The 27,890-nt window shown below is 41.0% G+C and overlaps 1 protein-coding gene across 1 annotated transcript; it reads left to right on the top strand.

Moving 5' to 3' along the window:
* The first annotated feature begins 1,412 nt into the window (after positions 1-1,412).
* LOC136842102 (venom carboxylesterase-6-like) lies at positions 1,413-27,152 on the top strand. The gene is made up of 12 exons (XM_067109476.1): positions 1,413-1,530; positions 4,860-5,589; positions 6,161-6,292; positions 6,423-6,564; positions 6,724-6,909; positions 7,344-7,543; positions 8,570-8,720; positions 9,060-9,235; positions 10,502-10,658; positions 10,916-11,039; positions 11,274-11,391; positions 26,531-27,152. The coding sequence occupies exons 2-12, from the start codon at positions 4,861-4,863 to the stop codon at positions 26,627-26,629; spliced, it is 2,214 nt and encodes a 737-aa protein (XP_066965577.1). The 5' UTR covers positions 1,413-1,530; position 4,860; the 3' UTR covers positions 26,630-27,152.
* The last annotated feature ends 738 nt before the right edge of the window (positions 27,153-27,890 follow it).

The raw sequence follows: 27,890 nt of genomic DNA, 5'->3' as shown, positions 1-27,890 counted from the left end.
GAAGTATCACTTCATAAAGGATGTGGTGAAGAAGGGGTTGGTAAAGTTGCAATATGTGGCATCTCATGACAATCTAGCTGACCTTCTAACCAAGGGTTTGACTGGGAGGAAGACACAGGAGTTATGTGCAAGAATTGGACTTATCATTCCTTAATGACAGTCAGAGCCATGCCAAAGTTTTAATTTGTCCTTCTGATAAATTTTTTTTTTTGCAGCATAGTAATCCTTTGCCAAATGTGATCGTGACAGATGCAGTCACGTTTATCCTTTTGTATTCTTTGCAGCAACAGTGTCTATTCAGTTCTTATGTTACTTGCTGCTTGTTCATATTACTCAATTTTTTTGCCGCTGTGTTATTCTTTATCTGCAATTATTTTGTTTTTTGGCTCATGTGCTAATCTTTGCATTTTTGCGGGTTTTGTGTCGTTGGCTATCCAATTTTTTTTGAAGTGTCAGTTCTTGTAAGGGTCACTGCATTGCAATAAAATCAAGGGGAAGTGTTAGCATATTATGATTTATATTGTTCGTGTTGTGTTAGTGGCATTGCAATCGTCGCTTATGTCGATTTGTCTTTTGGATTTAGTTTTCTCTTTGGCCAGTCATGGCGCCACCTGCATGTAAACAAACCGTGTGTTCGCTGTTCCCGCTTCTTTTCAGTCTAAATAAAAATCTACCGACGATATCACAAGTGTCTCAATCAGCCCCTTCCTGGAACTCTGTTAATAAGTGAAACTAATCCTAGAGGATCTAGAAATTAGTAAGGTCAACATCACTTTCGTTAAATTTGCAAATAAAGCCTAGTTTTGTACGTCAGTGTTTAATTTCAGCAGGACTTTGTGTAAAGATAGGTTTAGTGAGAGAAGAAGACAAAGAAGTGATTTGCTGACCCAGGAATGCGCCCCGCTACCACAGTCATCTTAGAGAAGTAAGATGATTGATTCTGTTCTTAGAACAGATAAAGCAATAAAAGATGGCCCTGTTTGACCTGGGCAACAGGCCCATTAACACACACACATATACATGTCACATTTATGGACGACTGGAATATTTTTTCAACAAGATGTAAACATTAGAAGGCTGCTTTCTTGTGCAGAAACAACGATTTGTAAACGGAAGTACTTTTGCTTTGATATTTTTTTTCTCGGTAAAAATAACGAATGGTGGACACTAGCACATAATGGTCCACGGAAGTTTGTTATGAAAAAAGCCGTTGCCCTTCTCATGCATTCCCTCATTACTTGTACATAGGCAGCCAGGAATATGCATCCTCTTCCGGGACCCTGATGTAACAACACCCGACACATGTTAAAGTACAATGACTATAGAGTAGTGAGCCTGTATGGTAGATGAATAACCTTGATATTAAGAGACAATGTCGTGATAAAACCACTTGTATTGTTATTCACGAGCTCAGTATTGTCTCTCACGAAGGGAGCTTAACAACTGACTAAGCAGTCCCAGTTCCATACCGAAAGGTTGTGAAAAAATAAGGAATTTATCTTTCTTATAAAATGTGTCTCATTTCATAAGGTGTGCTATATCTTTTTTAAACTTCGTCTGGGTGCAGTGGATTGTTTAATGAGGTTGTTTCAAACACCGTTTGATTTCCTTCAGCCTTAATATTAGTTTGATCCTTCATTTCCTGCAATGTTGTAAGACAATTTTCACTGTCGGTTTGGTGAAGTGTTTAGCGGGATGCTCTTGGAAGCAAAGGTTCATGCTGGGATATGGTCACCTTCAGCTAACAATTAAAATGTGTCTAAAAGCGTGATTTCACTTTTTGTAGTCGCCTTGAATACGTTCCAACAACATCAGTAGGGTCTGTAACAGTGACATACCGTAGTGAAACAAAGGAAATTTCTGAATTTACTGTAATCCGAAGCACTCGAGAATGATTCAGAAATTAGGAACAGGTGAAGTTCAAAATTCGACTGTCTGGTAGAATTAACGGATGGACCATGTCTAAGACATTGGCACTTTGCATAATTTGGACAACGAATCATTATTCCAGATGTGTCTGGAACATTCGAGCGTTGACGTTTACCGGGACGTTTTCTTTCGACATTCCAATCTCTCATAAATTACGATAATCCTGAACACGTGTAAATGACGTAGTTCATCACGTTGTAGTATTTATTATAAACTGCGATCGCAAATTTTCCAGGGAGAGAGGTTTTGTGGCTCTCTCATCAAGTGTGCTTTAGGCATATAGGCTACTATCGCCGTAAAGCATTGCTATAATCAGTTGTGAATGTCTGAAACAACTTCTTTATAAACTGTGGACAAGGTATAGAAAAAAGAAACTTCATGTAAAACGAATTATTGCACGATTTCTTAAGTTTGTGAAATAGTGAGTATTTAAGATATATTTGCAGGTTTTAGCACTTCCTGCTTCAGATCTTAGGCAACGATCTTTTGTCGTTTCTACAATAGATTCTTTCGTTCTTACCACCACTACCAAGCAGTCTACACTGGCCGTCTATAGTTCATGACTTTTCATGGACCTTGGCCAGATTCGCTTGAATTATTGTCTCACACACACACACACACACACACACACACACACACACACACACACACACACACACACACATATATATATATATATATATATATATATATATATATATATATATATATATATTTTATTTATTTTTTTTTTAACCTTACCTACAGCGAGTTTCCAGTGCTATGATATCTAGCTTTTTAATTTCGTGTGCATTTTAGTCCGGTTTCCTATGTACAATTATATTAGTTTATGATGCCTGAAATTTTGAGTCTAGTCTCACCCATAGTGCACTTTAGTTCCCTGTGCATTCAGTTGACATTTTTGTTAATGATACTGGAAAAGTATCATAAAAAATAATTAGAGTGTCTTATTATCATTAGTTTACAAATTTTCTTGAAATATTGTTTACTTTCCTTTCATTTTAACCCGCAGTTTTCCCTGCGCACTATTTCATAAAGTCATTTGAAACTTGATTTAACAAAATATTCTGTGACTAATTTCTGCTGAGTGTCCTGTGCACAACTGTCCGTGGCGTATCTAGTGAATTTTAAGAGACTTTGCTGCAGTGATCTGAAGTAATAAATTCTGAAGCATATCCTTGTCTTGCTTTAGGTCCATTTAGGAGTGGGTGAAATTTTCCGTAATGTTTCTTGAGCCTGCAGCTGGTGAAAATATCGTCATTGTTTTCTTAATACCTCACTTTTCTTCTTAAACTGAAAGCGCCCAAATGCACATTTTGCCCTTATTCCTCTTTCATGTTTTTCATTTGAGTGGTTTGAGCAGCCTTGTCCATCGATGAAATAAGTAAGCTAAAAAATCATGAATTATTTTCTTTCCTTCAAATGTCATTTAATTCCCCACAGAAGGACTGAACTGACGTGAAATGCACCTGCATTTGTGTGCATTGTTGTTGCATAAATGGCCGAATATAATGTAACTTCGCTCCACCATTGTCAACTCAACTTCCGGCCGCATCTAATTAATCTGATTGTTGAAACAATGGGCAATGCCGGCGCTCAGAAATGATTGTTGAAACAATGGGCAATGCCGGCGTTCAGAAAGAGCGAAAATAATGACATAGATGTTTCACAAGTATTGTCACAGATTATGTCTCTGTTTGAAATATTCTGGCGTCGCGTTTGCTAATAATTCTCATATGTACAGAATCTCAACTTAAAAAAAAATTCTATCATTAATGTGCATTAAAGCAGTGTTTGTGAAGTTTCGATCTGAAGCTTTACTATCAGGGATATCATACAGTAAACGTTTTCGTTCATCCTCAAAGAAGTTTATCCTCAGTACCTTTCAGAAGAATAAACATAAATGAAAAGAAAATTCGGTCGTGTTAAAGTAGGACACGAGCGAGCATATTTCTCACACAGGACTTCGGATGCACTGCAAGTAATTTTATTTACTTCAGAATAGACTGACAAAAAATGTAGATGGAACAGAAATAAGGCAATTTTTTAATCGATTTTGCTCGATATAACTAATTTCGATATAGGCGGTGATTCTTTTATTAATCTCATGTTTATAATACTGTAGGTGGTGGACGAATGGCCTAGAGACAGGGAATCAAAATCGATGACATGAAAGAAAATTTATTTGAATTCGAGCCATTTTCACTATTCCTCAGTTGCTCTTGAAGAACCACCTCCAGTATCTTTAGATTGTTTATTTTCTGAGTTGTCGGTAAATATAGGCAACCGATACCACCGAAACTTCTTTCTTGCTTCTAAGTTAAGTATACCTTAGTTTTACCAGACCACTGAGCTGATTAACAGCTCTCCTAGGTCTGGCCCGAAGGATTAGACTTCTTGCTTCTGGTTAGCCGCTGTATTTGAACCGTAACCACCTCCATTCATTTTTCACTTCAATAATAACGCCTGCAGATATTTACCGTCATCTACAAATAAGAAAAAAGGAGACTTTAGTGTATTCACGATGAAGCTTTGCTCGTAAATTGGGATGTTAATGCTCGGTAACACTGAGATGATCCAAGCATCGCATTGAAAACGCGCCAGGTCTTGTAATTCCCACTCTGCTGGACTCCTCATTCTTATACAGCCGGGGTGAAATATCGTTTCTTATTCACAACAAGAATATTGTACTTTTGCTTGTTTTACTTTGTCAGGTTCCCGCCTAAGCGTGCCTGCAGCAATCTCAATACTGTGACTTTTCCAACCATTCAAATGTACATCCTCCCGTACCAATATCAAAAATATCTCACATCATCTTGTTTATTGCCAAAAATTGATGCACACTCTACAAATTTGGTATTGCATAGGCACTGGGAATATTTGAATTATGTAGTTTATATCTTTACGTTCAGAATTTATCTTACTTACAGAATGACAACTGAGACGCGCACGGGAATCTTCTTGATTCTTCTGTCATTTTCTATGGCCACAACAACATTTCCCGTCGATGAAGAATTTGGAAGCTTCGCCGTATTATTAAACGAAACACAGGAAACTGAATATTTGGAAGATCAAACTAACTTGACCACGAATTTGAATTACATACTAAATGACATTTTCGTCTCTTTATGGAATATTGCCAAGGACTCCTGCGAGAAAAGTAAGGACACATCAGGATGTTGCCGTTTACCTGAAGATACGGACACCGATAGAGAGGACAAACTTCGCCAAAGTGTGGCACAGTGGAATGAAGCCCTGACGCCTTTAAAAGCAGAAGGATTGACCTCTCTGTGGAATGATAAAATCAAATGGCTGTTCGATAGTGCAGTACCTGGAAGGAGCAACAGTCCCCTCTCAGATATGACTAAAAGAACATATTCTACGTGGAAAGAAATGATATGGAGTCTAGATGAGCACCTGAAGGTTTCCAACTGGAATGACACTATGATGGCCCATAGAAAAGGCTTGATATCTGACTGTTTACCGAAAACCGGAGATCGAATCGTTGAGGGTCCAAAGGAAGAGCAGGATAGCGTGGCTGTACATCTAAGGCAGGGCATCATCTCCAGCAGAAGGGAAGCTGCAGGCCAAGATAGGTTCTTCTATAGTTTTAAGGGGATACCCTATGCAGAACCTCCCACAGGGCGCCTCAGACTCAGGGTAAGCGAGCACCAATTACAAATTTGAAGGTGGAGCAGAACGTTTTCGAAGCGCATTGCTATTTGACATTTAGAGGTACATTTTAATGAACAGAAACTGACAAAATATCAAGATTAGGATTTACTGTCATACCTTTAGATCGGTTTGGCAGTAAAACTCATATCTGAGGAGAAGAGGATGTAGTGAACGTGTTACGTTATTGATTTACCTCAGAATTTATATATATTTTCTAAATGAATATGGTCGTATACTATTATTCTAACTTCACAGTAATCTTAAAAATATCTATCTCAGCTATCAGAATTGCTATAAGAACTGTTAAAAGAATTGTTACAGTTCGTTCTGACTTTTCATATATAAGGAAATGAAAGAATGAGTTTATTTAGGTCAGCATTGACACAAATTTGTGACGGAAAGGTTTAGGATATATATATATATATATATATATATATATATATATATATATATATATATATATATATATATATATATATATATATATATATATATATATATATATATACATATATACATATACACATATATATATTCCTCTTTTGTATGCTACTAGGATCCAGTGCCAGCATTTCCATGGAAAGGCGTAAGAAATGGCAGCATAGACGCACCACTGTGCCCGCAACAGGAGTTCTACATAACGATAGGAAATGAGGACTGTCTTTATCTTAATGTTTACACCCCAAGAGTAAGTAGCACAGAAATACGTCTTTTAATACATTATCTAGTTTTCTCCATTTAATAAGTATTTGTTAATTATTATACCCTTTCGCATTATGCACAAAGTACAAGCTGAGGTAATTTACAATCCCCAACAGCCTTTCAGGTCAGACCTTCCCGTAATGGTGTGGATTCACGGAGGGCATTTCATTCTTGGAGGCGCAACCGAATTTCATCCTCTGCCTTTGCTTACGAGAGACATCGTTTTGGTGGTCGTGCAGTATCGCCTTGGAACTTTAGGTAAAAATATGCAGTCTTCTTAACACTCCTGCAAATTTTGAAGTTAATTTGTGCAGTTACTTTTCATAAATCAAACATGTAATATCGACACTAGTAATGACTATTTCGGTCACTCGCTGAGCTGAACCTTATTACTTAAAAAAAAAATTTTTCTCGAAGGGTTCCTGTCAACGGAGGATGACGTACTACCAGGAAACCTAGGCCTAAAAGACCAGTCACTGGCTCTTCGATGGGTGCAGCAGAACATCCACGACCTCGGAGGTGACCCAGAAAAGGTCACCGTATTTGGGGAAGGCTCCGGGGCTTCCTCTGTTCATTTTCACGTTCTCTCGCCGCGATCTAAAGGCGAGTACTTCCCTGTCACTGTTACACTTGCAGACAATGAAATCGCGATTTTATAATAGCTAACTTTTTTAGAATCTAAGGAGGTGAAAAATATTTTAGATATATATCCCCCATTAGAAATAACCGCGCAAACGCGTACACATACGAAAACCCAGCCAAGATATGCTATATAAATACATATACTTATGCATTCTCCTTTTACTGTATATGAATCAGAGGGCCAACCACCAGTTCAGTGAAAAATGACAGTTAATGAAACATTTATGATATTTACGGATTACGAGCATGTTTAAATGTTAAGCCAGCATCCATAGATAGACAGATAGACAGCTAAGCACGTAAGGATTATGCACTTTGAAGAATAGAAATATGGCAATTTAATAGATTCAGATTCCTTTTTTAACACCAAAGAGCTGATCAAGCTTCTCTTGCAGGTCTGTTCCAGAGAACGATCCTGCAGTCGGGAAATGCGCTGAACCAATGGGCGTTGAGGACTGACCACAAGAAAGTCGCCATGGCGATTGGCAGCAAATACAACTGCACGGGAAATGAACCCTTCAATTCTAGCGTCCTTCTGAAGTGCCTGCAGGATCTCCCACTGAATGACCTTGTTGAGATGCCTTCTTTATTCACTGTAAGTGTTGCCTCTTCGAGCTGATTTCATGACTGGTTTAAGCCCATTTTATTCATAATGACAACTCTATTTACAGTGTCAGTGAGCAATGTTCATTTCTTCATACGCCAGAACTATTACCTGTGTATGTGTGTGTGTGTGTTCCTGTGCAGTTTCTTTATTCGGACCTTTCCCAGATAGTGACCCCCAAGGGTTTTAACCCGGTATGTATCCATCTTTGCGGCGCCGTGTTTAGTACAAGTCCGTTGGGGATTACTGTAAAAACATAAATAAAAGACTGTAAATATCATAAAGATAATGACCCCCAAGAAATATTAGTCCTAGATAACGACCCCCGAAAATCCTTTGGAGTCACTATCCAGCGAAGATCCCTTCATTCATGCACAAATTCTCAATTGCTTTTCAAATAAGTGTTAGGCGATGAATTGAAGTTCATTAGAAAGCGTACAGTTATGTGAATAGTGACAGTGCGTGCGTGTACGTGTGTTTGCTGAATGCTTGACATACTGAACCTTCATTGACCTCAACCAAAACTTCTTCATCTGAAAGAATGTGACAGCAGAAATCAACTGCGAGGCCTAGTTTCTAAATCTAATGTTCACGAGCCATCTTATCATAGAGACTTGAGTTGAGTGTATTAATTTATTATGATAATTCTTGTTAGCTCATTAACAGAACATATCAGATTGGTCTTTGACCTGTTCAGGATTTTACAATGACAAGGACGCTTATGGAAAGGCCCTAGGTGGAAGTATTATAAACCAGTCCCCACGTTGATATGAAAAAATATATGACACTTATTTTACAGTTAAGGAAAAAATGAAAACCTGCAACTTTGCATGAACCTTTCTTTGAAGGCATTTGCTGCGATTAAGACACAGGAAAATAGTAATGAAGAATTGGCATGCATTCACGATTTCTAATCAGAAAATGAGGTTACAGTCGCTGAAATCCCAGTACTAACCTTAAGAACATATCTTAGCATAAAGTAACCCTTAACAGTAAATTTAATCGTTCTTTTTTTAGATGATTGTGTCCCTTCCGTTAGTGATGACTCCCCGGGTGGATGGAGACTTCTTGCCAGCTCACCCAGCCTCTCTCCTGAAGGAAGGAAAGTACCACCCTGTTGATATTGTTTCTGGGGTCAACACGCACGAAGGAGCCACGATAGCTTTGCGTGGGTATTGGCGGGTCTGTTCTCAATCTCCGAAAAAGCAACAGCTATTTATCATCTTTCCATTTCATAATAATTTTTCATTGAAAGATGGGAATTGATTAATTTCTTTAAAAGTAAAAGAGAAAAGGAAAGACTTTAAATCATCGCAGTCCACTTCATTATTCTGCCAGTGCATCTAAGGTTCTTGTTAAATCTCACCTTCCTTTGGCGTACTTATTATCCAGGAATAAAAAGAGATTGTCCTATTACATAATATTTTGTAGCTTTCTTGCCGTTTGAATGATACGAAAGAAAACTAATCGATGAACATTTCCCGTTCTCTCTTCTTCCTTTTCACAGCATTTGCGCTGAACCCTTGGTTGTCGCAAGATCTGATCGACAACTTCGAGATAGCAGCTCCTACCATGATGGCCGTCGACGAGGAGTCATCTCCAGTGCATCTGGCTAGGACAATCTTTCACCATTATCTGGGAAACCAGTCCATTTCGTGGGATGTTGTCAATGAAACTGTCAAGGTGAGTTCACAGTCGCTTCCCGCAGTACTAAAAACATCGCTTCCGCTATTTACTTTAACACTGACAAGAATATTATTAGATTCTAATTTTTTTTAATGCTAACTAGAATATTATTCGCTGTCATCCTTTTAATGCTCGTAAGAGTATTAAAAAACTCAAATGTATCATTGCGTAAATCATATTTATTGCCTTCTGTGGTATTTATCCTAATTATCATGCCATGAGAGTAACGTCTTATGGTATTTAAGTTACAGCTTCATGTATTTATCCTGCAGACAAAATATTTTTATATGCTAAATAAATTTAGCACTAAAATTGATCCGTGATGCTCCTGGTGAATAGAAATTACAGAAAGTGTTTGCCTATGTTACGGGTATGGATAATGCAAGATTATGCCTCCAAATAAGTGATCTGGATCTAACTGATTTTCCCTCAAAAGTGATTCGGTTCCGTAGATAAAAATAAACGTTCCAGGACATTAAAGATTAATCAAGGAGAAATAAAATCTTGACACACTTAGTGTAAATTATACCCTCCCTCAGACCGAACATTAGACATACTTAATCTGAGTATAAAAACACCGAGCTGCACTAGAATCATAACAGCCACCCAGACAGTAAGCGTTTATACATCGCCTTTCGATCATCCACCACTTGGAATGTTACGAGCAGATTTTGATCATTCGTGTGTGGGTGTTGGCAGCGAGCTATCATTTTCAGTAGGACATAGTTGTCCATTGAATATATGATTACACATAATTGTATGTTTGTTTTTATGCGTTTCGGTCTACGTATCTCTAAAAGTAATCGGCGGATTTCAATTAAATCTCATGGAGGGGAAGCTGCGGATCAAAGAAGATTATATTACAGTTTGTGATGAATTCGGATCCGTATACAGAATTCGGATTCTAATTTATGATTGTTTAGAGATTTTCTCCCTAAGCTCGCACTCGGAAGGTCTGTCGGGTTCGATTCCCGCTCGCTGCTCACTCATTCGACCCTTCTTTCTGTGGATGAACACCGGTGCTTAGTTGAGTTTCCTTCGCAATGTCTTCTTCCCCCTCCCCTCCCCTCCCCTCCTCAGTAACCCCCTTCACAATGGTACCCTGTTGTATGTATTCCTCTTTATGAAACAGGTCCCAGACGCCATTCGATAGTACAGAACTGAATTAGACTTCAGAACAAACTTGGCATATCAGTAAGACAACTCTCCTGGCTAAGCATTTTGAAGACTTGAGCATAATATTTACCTTGACCTTCTTTTCAGATGATGAGTGACCTTGCTTTCAAGTGGTCTCATGCTGAAGTAACCCAGCTGCATGCCAATCAAAATCTTCAAGGAACGAAAGTATTTGCATACGAGTTGCAGTACAGAGGTCAACACAGTTTTACTGACCTCTGCGGTCCAGAGGCAGGAGACCATTGTAAGATCTTTACTCCTATACTGTTTATTTTTTTCTATTTTGTTAGCAAGGATATTCTCAGTGTTGTAAGCTCTTCGGAGAAACTGCTGGACAAAATCCATTATTTTCAAATATAAACGCCATTTACAGTTATATACAATTGCAGCATGTACTTTCCAGGAAATGTCGAGTCAACTCAAATATTTAAGAACTGAATTCAAAACCATTTTTTAGAATCCGATACAAGAATTCAAGCGAAGTTTCTCTTGCACCAACAGGGATAACTAATGCGGACGACCTCCCTTACTTATTCAATTACACAGTGATTACTCTTCAGCACCCTGAGGACTTAGTAGTTCGCGAGTTGATGGTGGACCTGTGGACTAACTTCGCTCTGCACGGGTAATGGTAGATCATTTCAGTCCATGGGTGGCCCACGTATGCTTACTCATCACTTTTCAAACCATCTGCAGTTAGCTTTATCACGTTTACTTTGATGTAGGGTGTAACAACTTCGTAGGGCCATTTTACATGCCTATGAAGTTAGTTCTTCAAGACATGTGAAAAATGAAGACTTTCTTAATGATAAATTAATCATAAATCAATAATAAATTTAAATTACCACTTCCCCTATAGGGACCCAACACCAGACGATACTCTGGGAACCAAGTGGCTGCCTGTTGCTAATGATACCTGCCTTCAGTTCTTGGCTATAAACTCCTCACTTCTCATGCAGAATTACGATTGCACCGAGGTAAGTTGGAGCAATCAATACCCGAGCAACATATATTTTATTGCTTCTGGAATATATTGGCGGCAAACAATCATATTACTTACCAGTAATCTTGCGTATTTAATTAATATTTTTAGAATATTACTGATGCCTATCAGAGTGAACAACTATATTCGTAACAAGCACATACTGTGTAGTAGAGGACCATCCAACAGATCCCGTGACCAATCTTCCGGGATCAAGGTTTGAAGTTCATTTTCAGTTTAGATGAAGGTTTTGCTCAAATTAAGCCGGAGTATACCTAGCAAAAGTGTGGGCTAACTTTCTGAGAGGCATAAATCCAAGATGGCCACCTCCATCTTATGTCAAACCTATAAAACTACATATTTTAGAGTTTTCACTTAAAAATGCATTCTTGGTATCTACTTATAGGTTTTTGAGGTCAAGGACCGTATTTGATGTTGAAAATTAGTTTTCGCCAACATTTTTATGTTAGAGTAAAAATGCTTATAAAACATTAGTCACGTTATCCAACTGAAAAAATGATTGATTTGATATAAACATAGAATACTTATTTTAAAATACTTATTTTAAAACTATATATGATGCATAATAGCACAGTTTTATTGGTAATTTACAATGTCTCTAAAGAGCTCATTAAATGTTACACAGACTTACCTGAAATCGCGAGATAATTGATGTGCTAAAGAAATTTTCACCAGGAATTTCCTACAAAGACGTCTTAAACTTCACGACACTTGTCTTGGGGAAAATATGAACTGGAACAGAACCCAGATGTCCTCAGGAACTTGCAACTGGAATGCCAGGCACTGCGGTGATGGACAATGATGACTTCAAGGATGACACACCTGACAGGAGAAAATACATCTCATCGCACAAATGAAATGTTTGTTCAACCAAAGGACCTTATAGATTTGGCTTCAGATGAGTCTCCTGAACTTCAAATAGCCTACCTAAACAACAAGACATGAAATCTCTGAGTGAAGATTAACATAAATTTCAGCAATACAAGACCTGTCAGCATGGTACTCCAACCATTATACCTGACGCCAACATACACCCTTTTTGCAGTACTATAAGCCAGAGAAAAAGAGGGTTGATCCACAGTCTAGTACGCCTAGATGAAAATGGGAATCATTTACAAGTGGAACAACAAACAGTGGGTGCGTTTTCTGGGTTCCAAGCATCTCTTCAGCCAGCAGTGGTCAAGAGCAAGCCTTATTGTTTCCTCACATTTCCTCACCCTCCTCATAAAGCTATAGTGCATGAAATAATGGAGAGGATGGTAGCTGCAGCAAATATGAAGAGCATGCCATTCATACAGTTAGTAGGTGACCCGCCTGTTTAAGCTCAGGTCGTAGAAATCAAATATGAACACCCTGAAAGATTTGAAGTCATCCTACCATGTATGGGCCCATTTCACATCCATCGTTCATTTATACATGAAATCGACCAGCGGTTCCATGGATCAGGATTGTCAGATATTCTTGTTACTGCAGGAGTTATTGCTGAAGGTTCTGTTGGTCAAGCACTGAGAGGCAAGCATTACAAACGAAGTATTAGATGTCTGCGACTTATGTATGAAGCTCTCATTAGAAGAATAATTCAACACAGTCTTGAAGTTTGGACCTCCTTGTCTCAGGATGATTTGACACACTTGAACAACTTACGTGATCCATCGCCATCTTCGTCAGACCGAAGCGAGAGCTTCATTGCTCTTTAAGCCAGCCCAAGCTTTCATAAATGCCTGGAAGATCAGTCTGAAGGTATTGAGAAATCGGGAAGAGTTCAAGGGAACACTAGGCTCGATGCTACCTTGGCTGATGATCTGTGACAATGACATATATGGAAGATGGATGATAGAATATTGGTTGGAAATCACCAACCTGCCAGAAAGGACAGTAACATATATGAGAGAGGGATTATTTGCAGTGCATTACAGGAAATCTTTATTCATGTTTACTTCTTGATCTCTGGATTGAGATGACTGTGAATAAATGCTCAAAACTGAAAGCAGGATGGTTCAAAATATTGAAGAATGAAAAGAAATTGTTGGCAGACTCCAGAAATGTTAATTCCATCAACCGTGTGCGGTCACCAATGCATGACACTGCCAACAGTACTGCCTCAAAGATACAACACAACGAGAACACAAAAACGCAAATCAAACAAGATGAACAAGCTGTACAGGACATTGATAGGTACATGATTGAGTTTAGGTGTGATCCATTTGAAGTAGACAATCCAAATTTAAGGTCACTTTAATCGGGGTACTAGCATCCTCAGCTCTTATTGAAGATTTTGAAACAGCTCATGCAGATGGCAAAAAACTCTTCCAAGGCTTTTGCAATGATCGAATGAAGAGCCACAAAAATCAATACCACGCAACCATCCACAGCAATCGTAGCGTAATTTCAGCAATCCACCTGCTGAACTAGAGGGTAAAAAGAAACAGGTCTTGAGATCTGAGGCCAGGAAAACAAAACCATGACATCTGTCATATCTCTCGCAGAGGCTGACAGTGAAAAGTTTGATCTCGTTGAGGTCATGGACTATTGTGTCACAGACAAATGCTTTCCAATATTCAACATAAATGGAACTATAAGATAAACTCACGAATCAAAATTTTTGGAAAAATTTCACACTCAAATCTTGGGCAAAGATCCAGCAGATTATATCGCTATTTTGGACATGGGATTCATGTAGCACTTGGCAGCACCAACCCTAGAAGACCGTCAGCAATCAAATGGAAGCAGCTTCACATGGCGAGATTGTGCTTGCAAAGTATTTTCAATCATCATGGCTAGACACAAGCATGCATCCCAGATTGTTCTGGGAATAACCGTTATGATTTACCTTATTCAGTAAAAGATACTGAAAGGAATCTGAGGTCCAGCAAATCTGAGTACCCTAAAAACTTTTTCATCAAAGTTCTTGGCAAATTTCCATCATCTAAAGCTTTCCAAGAGCTTCTTCAAAATCCTTCTAACAAGCAACGACTGCAAAATTTCTTGCAAAATGAATTCTGTACTCTCTCAAGATAATATCCAGGTATCAAGCTCTTTCATTCTTTGGCTTCTCGTTGTATCAGCTTACCAGAACAAAGCAGAGTTCAGGAATATGAATACCAACACGCTGAGGCAGATACAACTATTTTTTTTTTATCTACTCCAAGATCAGATATCCTGGAAGTCAGACAACAGTTGTGATTGATGCAGAAGACACAGACATTCTTGTCGTGGCGGCATATGTTGAACATGCTATGGAAGGAACACTGGGTGTCAAATGCAAGCAAGGTATCTTAGACTGTAGAATGCTTGCTCAGGTGGGATAGCAAAGATCAAAATCCCACTTCACGTCTTCAGTGGTTGTGACACTACATCAGCCTATTTTGGCCGCGGAAAAACAACGTTGTATGACAAAGTAATCAAATTTATGATGTTTGGCTTTATTTTTGTTTATTATATATATATATATATATATATTATATATATATATATATATATATATATATATATATATATATATATATATATATATATATATATATACAGTACGTATTTTACTGAATCCTTGAGAAATAAAATTTGATTTAATTGATAATATTAGTTATTATGGTACAGTACATGATTTGGTTGTAAGGTTATATTATTTAATTTTTTTATTTTATTTTTGTGAAATTAATGATATTGATGTGAATTATTATGATGCTGAACTGATAGATGATGTGACAATTTAAATAAAATGTATTTTTAAAAAGTTGGAAGATTTTTATTATCAATTTAGTCTTGAGGTTGTAAAGTCCCCGCTCAACGGGTTCTCTATGATAAACATCCCGTTTTCTACCGTGCCTTCACAGCTGACCCAAGGTCGCACGTACACAACCTTATTATCATTATTGTGATTTGTATATTTATTACCTGTTCATTTGCCCTCGTACATCGTATATGTGTCAGAGTATTTTTTGTGTCCAACCAACTATTGTTAATCATCATGTTTTCTATATGTACCTGTCCTGTTTTGTGTAGAGAAATAGTCTGACCTCAGGTCACTTGTAAATTTTGTACTGGCGTCTGCATATATGCCGACGTCTGTACGCCGCTTTATAAGCGGGTCGCTTCATCAATAAACCAGCAATACTTGTCTTCCTGCTCTTTCTTTAGCACTTCTCACAAGCTCAGTTGAAAACTGAGATTGATTTACTTATACTCTTTCTCTAACACAAAAACTGTCGGAGAAAATTTAATTCTAACATCGAATATGAAATCCTTGACCTCAAAAACCCATAATTAGATACAAAGAATGCATTTATAAGAGAAAATTCCCTAAAATATGAAGTTTCATAGGCTGTAAAGGCATCAAACGTCTCTACATTTCTGCATTAATCTCGTCATGTATATTACACGCTATTATTTCATATTTTTTATGTATGTCTCCATATGCATTATTGTCCGGCCTTTCCGCTGATGTATGTAACTACTTTGTACATTTATTGTAACGCAAATTATTCTTATTTATATGTCATCTAACAAATGCAAATTCTTGTCCAAATGTGTGACATGGGAATCCGCAGGTCAGTCACTTCCTTTCCGTCCGCATTCCTGAAATGTATACCTGGTTTCCGAGAAATAAATCAGTCATACCCAGACCTGTCTTCTCGAACCTCACAACTGGAGACTGGAGGAGCGACAGGTAACCATGCAGTTTTGGCCCCACCATTAATGGACTAAATACGGCCGAATTTACCTTCAGAAAGCCTTTAACGGACTCAAAACGGCGACACAGTCTAGGCCTCTGAAAGCTCCTTCCTCGGAGGAACCCCATGCCATTAACGGACTAATAACAGCATCCCCGCAAGGGTACGTTTTAGCATTTCAAACGGTATGGCCCTCGCCATTCATGACTCACGTCGGTCACTCAAATTCTAACACCATTAGCGGACTAAATACGGCGCATACTCGCGTTCTGGTGTGTGAAAGTAAAGATGGCAGAGTCTGAATTGCAATCGCAATCTGAAAACATGGAAATCGTCTGACAAGAGCAATATTCCTGCGGTGCCTTCCGCAGGAGGTGAGGGGCCAAATTACTGACGCAGACGGCCTTCCCATGGACGAGCTGGTTGACATTGTCCAGAAAATCCACGAAGCCACTAAGGCCTCCAAGCATGCTGCTGCCCTTGCAGCCACTGCTCTCGCAGCCTGTAGCCTGATGTCGGAGGACGGTGACCAAGAGAACACAAACGCGATCTACAGGAGGAGAGCACTGCCAAGGGAGCAGAGGGCAAGGACAAACCCGGTGTGGTGCTATTTCCACAGAAGATTCAGCCCCAGTGTCAGGAACTGCAAAACCCCCCCTGTTCCTTCACAAAAAACGAGAAGGGCAGCCACAAGTAACAGCAGTGGCCGCAAAATACAATGACTCACGACCAGCAGGTTTCTTCATCAGAGATGATGATATTATATCAAAGCGGCGCCTGCTGGTTGACATGGGCACAATGCAGTCGGTGTTCCCTCTGTTGGAGGAGGACTTCGCCTGGACAGCTGACTCCATGACCTCCCTGCTAGCCGCAAACAGAACCCCCATCCTCTGCTATGGAACAACAACCCGCACAATCTCCATCTTGGGCCGCAGGTATCACTGGCCTTTTGTCATTGCAGAGGTTAAGTTCCCCTTCCTGGGCGACGATTTCCTGGGACACCACGGACTCCTGGTTGACGTCGGCAGGCAAGGCCTCCTCGACACCGGAACCTGCCACTCTCAACCACTCTCCACCGGACTGGGGATGCCCGCTGTCTGCTTCACAGCCTCGAACAATTGCACCACCCTCCTCCAAGAGTTCCTGGAGGTTTCTAAACCAGAGCTCTGCCAGTTGGCGGGGGCTGGTGCCAAGCACGGCATCTACCACCACAACACTACAACAGGCCCCCCAACTCATGCCCAGTTCCGATGCCTGCCCCCCCAAAAAACTACAAGATGTGGAACGGGCCTTCGCTGAAATGGAACAGATGGGCATCTGTACCAAAGCATCGAGCCCGTGGGCGTTTCCCCTGCATATGGTAAAGAAGTCAGATGGTTCTTGGACGCACTGTGGAAACTCCCGTTGCCTGAACTTAGTCACCACGCCAGACCACTACCCATTGCCGAACACGCAAGACCTGACAAGCGCCCTTCACGGGGCCAAGGTCTTCATGAAGATGACTTGCTAAAATCATACTTTCAGGTTCCTGTGCATCCTGACATCCTGACAACGTCCCAAAGACAGCCATCATCATGCCATTAGGGATGTACACCTTCTTCTACTCCACCTTCGTCCTCAGGAACGCGGGGACCACATTCCAGAGCCTGATGGATACCATCCTTGGGGACCTGCCCTTCTGCGTCTGTTACGTAGACAACATCCTTATCTTCTCCAGGTCCCCAGAGGAACACCTTCGCCACGTCCGTTCCATCCTGAAGCGCCTGCAGGAGAACGGATTAGTCTTTAGGTTCGACAAATGCACATTTGGGGGGGAAAAAAATACTTCCTCAGACATGAGATCTCCCCAGCAGGAGTACGCTCCATGGCCTCCAAGGTGAAAGCAATAAAAAAGTTCCCAACGCCGCAGGCAATCAAGGCCCTTCAAGAGTTCCTCGGCATGGTAAACTGCTGTCACCGATTCATCCCAGGTATTGCCCGCATCATGTATCCCCTGACTGGAGTCCTGAAGGGTGTAATATATTATCCCAGGTCCAAATAAACGTTGGGGTATATTTTAAGCGTAGTTTATTCCCAGACAAGGATCCATGGTGATACTAACAATTCAGTTACAGAAACTAGACTCGCTGTTATACAGAAGGCATCAGAAAACGTTAACAGTACAAACCATAAATATATAATAAAACCTTAACAGCAGTTCTCCATAATAACAATAAACAACCATTACCATTGAACGGACATACATAATTATACAACAGACGACTCAAGTATACAACAACTTTTTTTTTTTTTTTTTTTTTAACTCGAGTATCGTACATATACATAAATAATGATTTACAATACAAAGCGTACAATGTTCTTCCTCAGTCTGTTACTTCTTCTTGGGCCTTCACTTTCGAGTTCGTCTACAGATGTATATGTTTCCTCTTTAATATCGCCGCCATGATATTTTCGAAGGTATCTACGATTACGCCAACAAAGTTTTCCACTTGATGAAAGCCTGATGAAATAGCATCTGTTTCTCGGTCCGACCTTGATGATTTCACCGATCCTATCCCATTCTTTCATTGCAGCGTCTTGTATTCGGACTTTATCTCCTACGATTAACACTTTAAGATCTGTTGCCGATGCATTGTAACGTGTAGTATTAATCCTCTCTTTCTCTCTCCTCCTCATCTCTGCTGCTTCGATATCCTGACGACTATCAGACATGAGAGCGCTATGGTGAGATGGAACCAAAGATCTGAGATTATGTCCAAACACCACTTGATTTGGGCTACGTCCGTCTGCATTAGGGGTGTTCCTTAATTCCAACAAAGCCTCATAAAATCGCTCATCCATCATTGCATTTTCAAGTTTGGTCAACAGATTCTTCACTTTCTTTACAATAACTTCGGCGTGTCCATTGCTACTGGGAAAATGAGGTGAACTTGGACTCCATTTGATTCCTCTTCCCTTCAAGAATCTCTGAAATTCCGCAGCGCTGAACTGAGGTCCCCATCTGTATGTATCCGTTGAGGGTAGCCTGTAAGGGACATCATTTTGATCATTGCATTACAAACTTGTTTTGCCGATGGGCTGTCCTTCCATTGTTGGACCATAGGATATCCACTTAGACGATTGGCGTAAGTCAAAAATGTTGGCCCTTGAGGTAGAACAAATCTGCAGACACACTTTCAAAGGGACGTGTTGGCAAAGGGTCTGTTTTCAGAGTTTCTTTCCCCAGGCTTGGCAAATGGCGTTGACAAACTTCACATTTCTCAATCATTTGTGTTATGTCATTGGTGATACCTGGCCAATATATGCACAATCGGGCTCGCTGCTTTGTTCTGGTTATTCCTTGATGGGCTGCATGTAGTCGTTCCAAAACCTCTTTCCTCTTTTGTTTCGGAATAACTAACCTTTTCCCAAACAGGACAAGATCACCATCTATAGATAATTCATGCCTTATACTTTTATACTGCTTGACACATGGTGGTGAATCCTCATGTTCAACGGTGTCCTCCATTATAGCATGAACCAGCTTTACATAATCTAGATCATTTCGTGCTGTTTCCTGAAGTTCGTCGACAATAAGGTCAACAACTCTTCCGTCATCGTAAAATTCTCTGTCATCACAAACCGATGCAATATAAACAGCCATGACAGTGCGCTCATCACATTCCTCTTCAGTTTGATCTGGATCATCAACAGGTGCTCGGCTGAGACAATCAGCTATAGCATGATCACTTCCTTCCTCCACTCCAATGTGAACTGAAACTGACTCTGCAAATCAGCCTTTAAATTTTGCAGTTTTACGTTTTCAACCTGGTTCAAAGAGTATTTATTAAAAAGTGGTAGAAGTGGGCGGTGATCAGTGATGACTGTAAAATGAGGGAGACCATGCAAGTATAATTTACATTTCAGTATGGCGTATTTGATAGCTAAGGCTTCAAGTTCTATCATGGAATATCTTGTTTCCACGTCCGACAAAAACCTACTTCCACAGGTGATGAGCTTCCATCCTTCTTCGTGTTTCTGAAGTAAGCTGAATCCAAATCCTTTCAGTCTACTTGCATCCGTCTCCAAACGTGTCATCCTACTGGGATCGAACTGCGCAAGAATCGGTGTTTTAGTTAACAACCCTTTAACTTTCTCAAACGCTTCACAATGTGCTGATAACCACTGAAACTGATTTTTACTCTTAAGAAGATCTCTCAGCGGTGTGCAAGTAGCACTAATGTGCGAGCAAAATGAGCCCAGTTGATTAACCATCCCCATAAAACTTCGCAGTTCAGTGATGTTTGTAGGAGTTGCAAACTCTGTAATGGCTCTCACTTTATCTGGGTCTGCTTCTCTCCCTTCTGCGGACAAAAGAAATCCAGCAAAACGAACGGATGATCGAGCAAATTTGAATTTAGCTAGGTTCAAAGTTATACCATGCTCTACTCAACGATCAAGAAAGGCACGAACATCCAGTATGTGTTCCTCAAGTGTGCGACTAGCAATAAGAATGTCATCCACAACTTTATGTGTTCGCTCCAAACCGTCTATAGCAAGATCCCCTTTGAAGTTGTAGCTATCACCAGTGCTGATAAAACCCATTGGTGCTCTCTTGTATCTTGTTTAGCTTCGAAAGGTCAACCGTCATTCTAATTCCACCTGTAGGCTTTGGAACAACAACAATAGGATGACACCATTCTGTTGGCCGATCTCCAACTCGTTCAATAATACCCTGTTTCATCATGTCTTCCAGTTCTTTCTTCACTGCTTCACGTAGTGGGTAACTCACTGGCCTTGCAGCATATATTGCAAAAGGTTTTGCATCTTCCTTGAGTTGGATTTTCATTGGTGGTGTTTTCATAGTTTGCAATTGCCCTTTGGTACTGAAAACTTCTTTGTAAGTGTGCAATATCTGCTTTTCCATAACTTCAATGTCTCGGTCAGTGGACTTTATACAATGACCTAGAGCAGTAACAGTTTTATCAATAGCTTCAACCAACTTCTTTGCAGGTAAAGGGAAGTCTTCATGAACAATACCAAGGTTCCTGCATGCACTAAGGGATAGATACATATCATCAAACTTCACATCTCTGCAAAATATTATATTTTCCATGCAATGCATATCACCAATCTTCAGCAACAAGTCAATTCCGCCAATAATTCTCAGTCTCTTCCCATTAACACTCACAAGGCGTTCCTCGTAATTCTGCAGATCCTTCCTCCGTAGTCTAAGAGAATGCAACATCCCCATGCCAGCAACAGTCATCTGGGCACCTGTATCAGCAATCACATTCATCTTAGCAAGATAACCTGTCTTCGGGTGATGAAATTCAATGGGGAGTACTGGCCGTTCCTGGCCACGAAACGAAATTTCTGCCATGTGTTTTACCTTTCCAAATTTTGGTGACAGTGCAGCTTCTTTTCCCTTCTTTTGTTTTTTCGCAAACTTTACTAAAATGTCCAGAGAATCCACAATAGTGGCAGGTTTTCCCTACTGCAGGACACAATCTGCCAGTCTGGTGAGGTGGAAAACCGCACTTCCGGCATTTCAGTCGCTCCTCTTTAGGTGATCCACGGTGAATCCTTCCGGTTAGTACTCCTGCTTCTACCACGCTGCTTGAATCTGGCTGCATTAATGGCACTTTCTGTACTGAGACGCTTGTCTTCTCTCTCTGCTAACTCATGGTTACGGCAAAGAGAAATAGTATCAGCAAGGCTAAGAGTGGGTTTTTTACTTAAAAGCTCTTGTCTCGTTTCCTCGTCTCGTACACCAGATACAATGAGGGTAGTGATCCACTCATCAGAAGTCATATCTGCAAGGTTGGCGTCCTCTGCTCGCTCACGAAGATCAACTAAAAAGTCATCAAAAGACTCGCCAGCATCTTGCTTTCTTCTGACTAATTTGTATCTGTCCACTGTAACATTCCGCTGGTCCTTGAGATGCTTTTTAATTTGCTCAATTACCTCATTCAGCGACAAAGCCGTGTCTAAAGGAATCTCAACCGCATGACGAACCCGTTGTAGGAAATCAGGCTTGCAAAACGACCAAAAGGTGGCTATTTGATCCTCCCTAGGTTTCTCACTCAGCTTTGCAACTTGAGCATAGTTCTTCCAACTGGCTTCCCACCTTTTAAATGATTTTAAGGTAACACCATCCTCAAGCAACTCTGGAGGCCGTATAGAAATTTTCGCAGGAATATTTCGAAGGGGTTCCCAGGAGTATCTTCTGCCCCACTAGAGTAGTAGATCCAAATTGGTTAAGAAGAGCAGTAAGTTCACGATCACGACGTTCCTGTTCACGATCCCGACGTTCCTGCTCGCGCAAAAATCGATCCTCCTGAAGTTTCATCTGCTGTTGCAGCATTTGCACCATGATCATCATTGAATCACTTGAACCTGTATTTGCATCCTCGTGTTTCATGCTTCCATCATCCGTTTCAGTCCTTTTAGCATTTCTAATAGCACCTTGGAGGAGGCTGTTCAGTCTCACTGTACTATCCTTGGAGCTGAAAGGCACATCCAAAACAAGGAGATAATTCACAATCTCGTCACGAGTAAGCTGCTGAATGTCCTCTTTCGTTAAAAGGAGTGCCTCTTCACCGAGTTCCAATGCAGTAGCCATTGCAAGTCTTCCTTTCCAATGGTGTATTTTGCCACGTAGACCTCGAGACTCACTGCGCCATGTAATATATCATCCCAGGTCCAAAATAAACGTTGGGGTATATTTTAAGCGTAGTTTATTCCCAGACAAGGATCCATGGTGATACTAACAATTCAGTTACAGAAACTAGACTCGCTGTTATACAGAAGGCATCAGAAAACGTTAACAGTACAAACCATAAATATATAATAAAACCTTAACAGCAGTTCTCCATAATAACAATAAACAACCATTACCATTGAACGGACATACATAATTATACAACAAACGACTCAAGTATACAACAAAAGGCAAGCCAAAAACACTGACATGGGGCACTCCACAACAGCAGGCATTCGAGGAGACAAAGACAGCCCTCGCAAGTGCCACCACCTTGACGCATCATAACCCCCACCGCTTCCGTGAGACTCACCAACGACACCAGTAACATCGCCTGCGGAGCGGTGCCGAGCAAGTAGTTGACTGCGCCCCCCGGCCTCTAGCCTTCTTCATTTGCAAGTTGTCGCCGGCAGAGACCCGCTACAGCACCTTCGACAGAGAGCTGCTAGCAATCTACCAGGCTGTGTGGCACTTCAAATACCTGCTGGACTGCACTCCATTCACCATCCTCACAGACCACAAGCCCCTGGTGCACGCATTTACGAAGGAGGGCGACGCGTGGTCGGTGAGGCAGCAGCGGCACTTGGCTGCCATCTCCGAGTTTGGTTGCACCATCACCTACGTCCCCGGCAGGAACAATCCAGTAGCCAACGCCCTGTCACGGGTGGAAATCAATTCCCTGCACCTCGGCATAAACTACAAAGACCTGGCGAGGGAGCAAGCAGCAGACCCGAAACACCAGCCTACAGGACGGCACTGACCACACTCAAGTAGGAGGACGTGCCCTTGGGCGGTTCGGGCGCAACGCTTCTCTGCGACACTAGCACTGGCTGCCCCCACCCCCTGGTCACCGCCTCGAGGAGCAAGCAGACGTTCGACATCATTCACGGCCTCTCCCATCCATCAAGGCGTACAATGGCGCGCCTGATGACAGAAAAGTTCGTGTGGCACGGCATCAGGAAGGACACCTGCCAGTGGGTGAGGAGCTGTATCCCTGTGCCAAACCACCAAGGTCACGGCACACAGAATCAGGCATTGGTGATTTCCCTCAACCTTGTCGGTGCTTTGGCCACATCCACATAGACGTCGTTGGGCCTGATCATAGACCGCTCCACTTGCTGGCCAGAGGCGACACCTATGGAGGAGCATCAACAGCATCCTGTGCAGAAGCCCTCCTCTCCAGTTGGATCAGCTGCTTCAAGGTGCCAGACAGCATTACTATGGACAGGGGCTCAGCCTTCCTGTCAGAACTCTGGGTCTCCCTGGCACGCCTGATGGGTACAACACTTCACAGCATGACGGCTTACAACCCCGCAGCAAACGGCATGGTAGAGAGGGCACACTGCTCACTGAAGGCAGCTCTAATGGCACATTGCACCGACTAAAACTGGATGACCCAACTCCCCTGGGTCCTGCTGGGTCTCCGCACCACACTGAGGGCTGATGGCGATGCATTCCCCACAGAAAAAGTCTATGGAGAAACACTAGCTGTTCTGGGGGAATTCTTTCCGCCGTCAGCCGACGGCACAGACAGCTCCCTCCCGAGGTTGAGGAAACTAGCACAGAAGTTCGAGCCCTGCCAAAGACCTTCATGGGCAGAACCAACACCTAAAGCCCGGCCGGCTTGGATTCCTGCACCTACGTCTTCGTCAGGATAGACGCTCATCGACTGCCCTCGACCAGGCCCTATAGGGGACCTTACCAAGTCATCAACAGGACCCCCAAGGCGTATCTCATCGACGTCCACAGCCGGGAGGATTGGGTTTCCATTGACAGGCTAAAACCAGCATTCCTTTTGGACAGTGAAAGCTGAAAGGAGGCAGGCAGACGTCCCAGGGTCCCCCCTCAAAAACGCGCCTGCAGACATACCCCCCGCCCCGACAAGGAGGGGCCGTGGGCGCCCCAGAGGCCGCACTGCGGCAGATCCAGCAGTTGACGTTGCCTCCCGCCCACAGTTCTTGAAGAGAAGGGGTCGCCTCCTGCTCCCCCAGCGCCTCCGTGATTAATGTTTATGTCATCCAATAATTATCTCTGTAATCATTGTCTTAGGGGGGTTAGTGCTTGTCAAGGCGTCAAACGTCTCTTCATTTCTGCATTAATCGCGCCATGTATAATAACCGTTATTATTTCATATTTTTTTTATGTATCTCTCCATATGCATTATTGTCCGGCCTTTCCGCCGACCTATGTAACTACTTTGTACGTTTATTGTAACGCAAATTATTCTCATTTATATGTCATCTAACAAACGCAAATTCTTGTCCAAATGCGTGACATGGGAATCCGCAGGTCGGTCACTTCCTTTTCGTCCGCATTCCTCAATGTATACCTGGTGTCTGAGAAATAAATCAGTCATACCCAGACCTGTCTTCTTGAACCTCACAAGGCTTGACATAAGCCGGAGACGGCCATCTTGGATTTATGCCTCTCAAAAAGTTAGCCCGCACTTTTGCGAGGTATACCCCGCCTTAATTTGAGCAAAACCTTCCTCTAAACTGAAAATTAACTTTAAACCTTGATCCTGGAAGATTGGTCACGGGATGATATTGGAGGGTCCTCTACTAATAATACTGAATTTTTAAACAGTAGTTCGACATATTTTTGTTCCTGTGCTGTTAAAAGAAAACATAAGCTCCAATTAAAACTGACTACCAAATTTTAAAGAAATGCCTTGTATAGTTTAGTTTCCTTCGCCTAGAACATTCATTTTGAAACGAGGCTAGAATAACTCATATTCCGCTGTAGTGGGGTAGTGCCATCAGTGCACCTCATGCGGTGCACTGTAGGCATTACTAAAGGTTCTCTGCAGCGTCCCTTCGGCCCCTAGCTGCAAACCATTTCATTCCTTTTACTGTACTTCTGTTCATATTCTCTTTCTTCCCTCTTACTTTCCACCCTCTCCTAACAATTGTTTCAGAGTGCAACTGCGAGGTTTTCCTCTTGTTACACCTTTAAAACCTTCCTACCCTCAGTTTCCCTTTCGGCGCTGAATGACCTCACAAGTCCCAGCGCTTGGCCTTTGGCCAAAATTCTGTATGCTATTCTATTGTAACCCATACCCCACCCGCTCAGACGGCCCCTTTTCTCCAAAAGTTACAATCCCGTCTTCCCGAAATCTAATCACTCGTGGGCAGTGACGATGCCCATCTTATTGAAAACTTTTGTCAAATTCCACTCATTTTTTTACATGTAATCCGGCTAACAGACAGGAATAGGAATAAACAAACCGAAGTCAAATCATCATCTCCCTGAAAAATAAAAAATTCTTCTGTCAACTTTTCTTCACGAGTAAATAAAACTTGATGTCATACACTAGAACCAGCTGTTCGGTTGACACGGGGAAAAAATTAGCCAGGAATGAGTTCAAAGAGAAAATGAGAACAGTAGAAGAGGAAATTGTTAGGCTAAATTACGACTATTTTGTAGCAAACATGTGTTGTTAAAAAAAAAAACTTTGAAGGTCAGAATGAAATTCTGGATCCACCAGTGACTAAATATTGTTTTGATGGTGAATGTTACCTTAGTTACAAGAAACTGCATGTAGCTTTAATTTACTGCACGTGTAAATGATGTTCATGGCATCTAAAGACAAGAAAAAGTTACATTTTTCTCTGAAAATCTCCTCTTGGTCACAGTGTCTTTCAGACCTGTTGCTACACCTTTCTTTAGTTGTCTTACTTTCACCAATCATTTTCTTTCAGAGTTTGGACTTTTGGCGCAGTCTGCCCACAGAGGCGAACAAGATTTTGTTTCCAGAACGAATTTCCAAAAATGAAATACTGAAAAACAGCAACGACTGAACAAGGACTTTCAGCAGTGCATAAAATATTCTAAGAAGGCAGCAGTCCTGTACAACATCCATTTCATCATAAACACACAAAACTGGAAACAAACCAAGTAGCTCGTGTTGGCTAACTTACCGCTCATCACCGAAGCCTAAACAAATGCACTAACGCGGCAAAATCGTATAACGAATGAAAATGGTCTTCTATTCAGGATACAATTCGCGTCCAACTTATTGACAAGAACCAAGCTATCGTTTAGTGCTCCTAGAAAAAGTGACCGGACGGGGAAACTGTCAAAAGGTTTCTGTCATTGGTTTGTTCTGATAACTATATTAATGTTCATTACTAAGACTAATTTCCTTAGACAATAAAGAATAGTTCTAGTATGCCTGATAATTCAGTATTGGTATGTTATGGTAAGTCTCGCCAAGATATAGTCCCCAAATTAATGTAAAAGCACAATGAATGTAAATTAATAATTTGTTTTAGTTAATGGACACATTCTTGTTTATACATAATTGATGAAAGCTCTGCAAATGCATTTTCTTTGCTTTTAACCTCTACATTGCCATAAAAATAATTCATGAAGCTTGGGTTGAAATAATTCTCATATGAACATATCGTACCCATAACACGGCTCTTGGCTATAAGGTCGGTAAATATTTTCTCTCGAAAAACTCCCTATATAGGTCACCAAATATAGGAGAAAGAGGACTTCCCATGGCCATACAAACTTGCAACCTTTGAGACAATTTTATGTTTTATTTACCGAACTTATTACTAAGAGGTGTGTTATGGGTACGATATGTGGATGACATGTCTTGTTCATGGCCAGTAAAAAGGAATGTTAACTTTCTCAGTAGATTAAATGCACTAGTACCCTCAATAAAGTTCACCTTTGAAAGTGAAGAAGACGGAAAATTGCCATTTTTAGACGTGTTGGTATGTACATAGATCTGATATAAAGCTCAACTTTCCGTCTACAGGAAGCCCACAAATATCTGTTCTTGTGTTCACTTTTACTCAAACCATCCACTGAAAACTAAGACTGCTGTTTTTCCTGCTATGTTCTTAAAGGGAATGCGGGTCAGTAGCCGGGAAGTTTTAGATCAAGAACTTGACAAGATACGTGAAATTGCTGGCAGTCTGAGGCATCCAAACAGTTTTATTGAAAACACCTTTTGTAAAGCCCGAAAAACGTTTTACGGATTGACGAACACTGAAAAGTTCGAAAACAAAAATCTTTTATTGCTTCCTTTATATACTTGTTTTAATA

This window comes from Macrobrachium rosenbergii, chromosome 9 (genome assembly GCF_040412425.1).
Source record: "Macrobrachium rosenbergii isolate ZJJX-2024 chromosome 9, ASM4041242v1, whole genome shotgun sequence".
NCBI classification, from domain to species: Eukaryota; Metazoa; Arthropoda; class Malacostraca; order Decapoda; family Palaemonidae; genus Macrobrachium; species Macrobrachium rosenbergii.
Note: the sequence above shows the minus strand (reverse complement) of the source record. Positions and strands in the feature narration are given on the sequence as shown.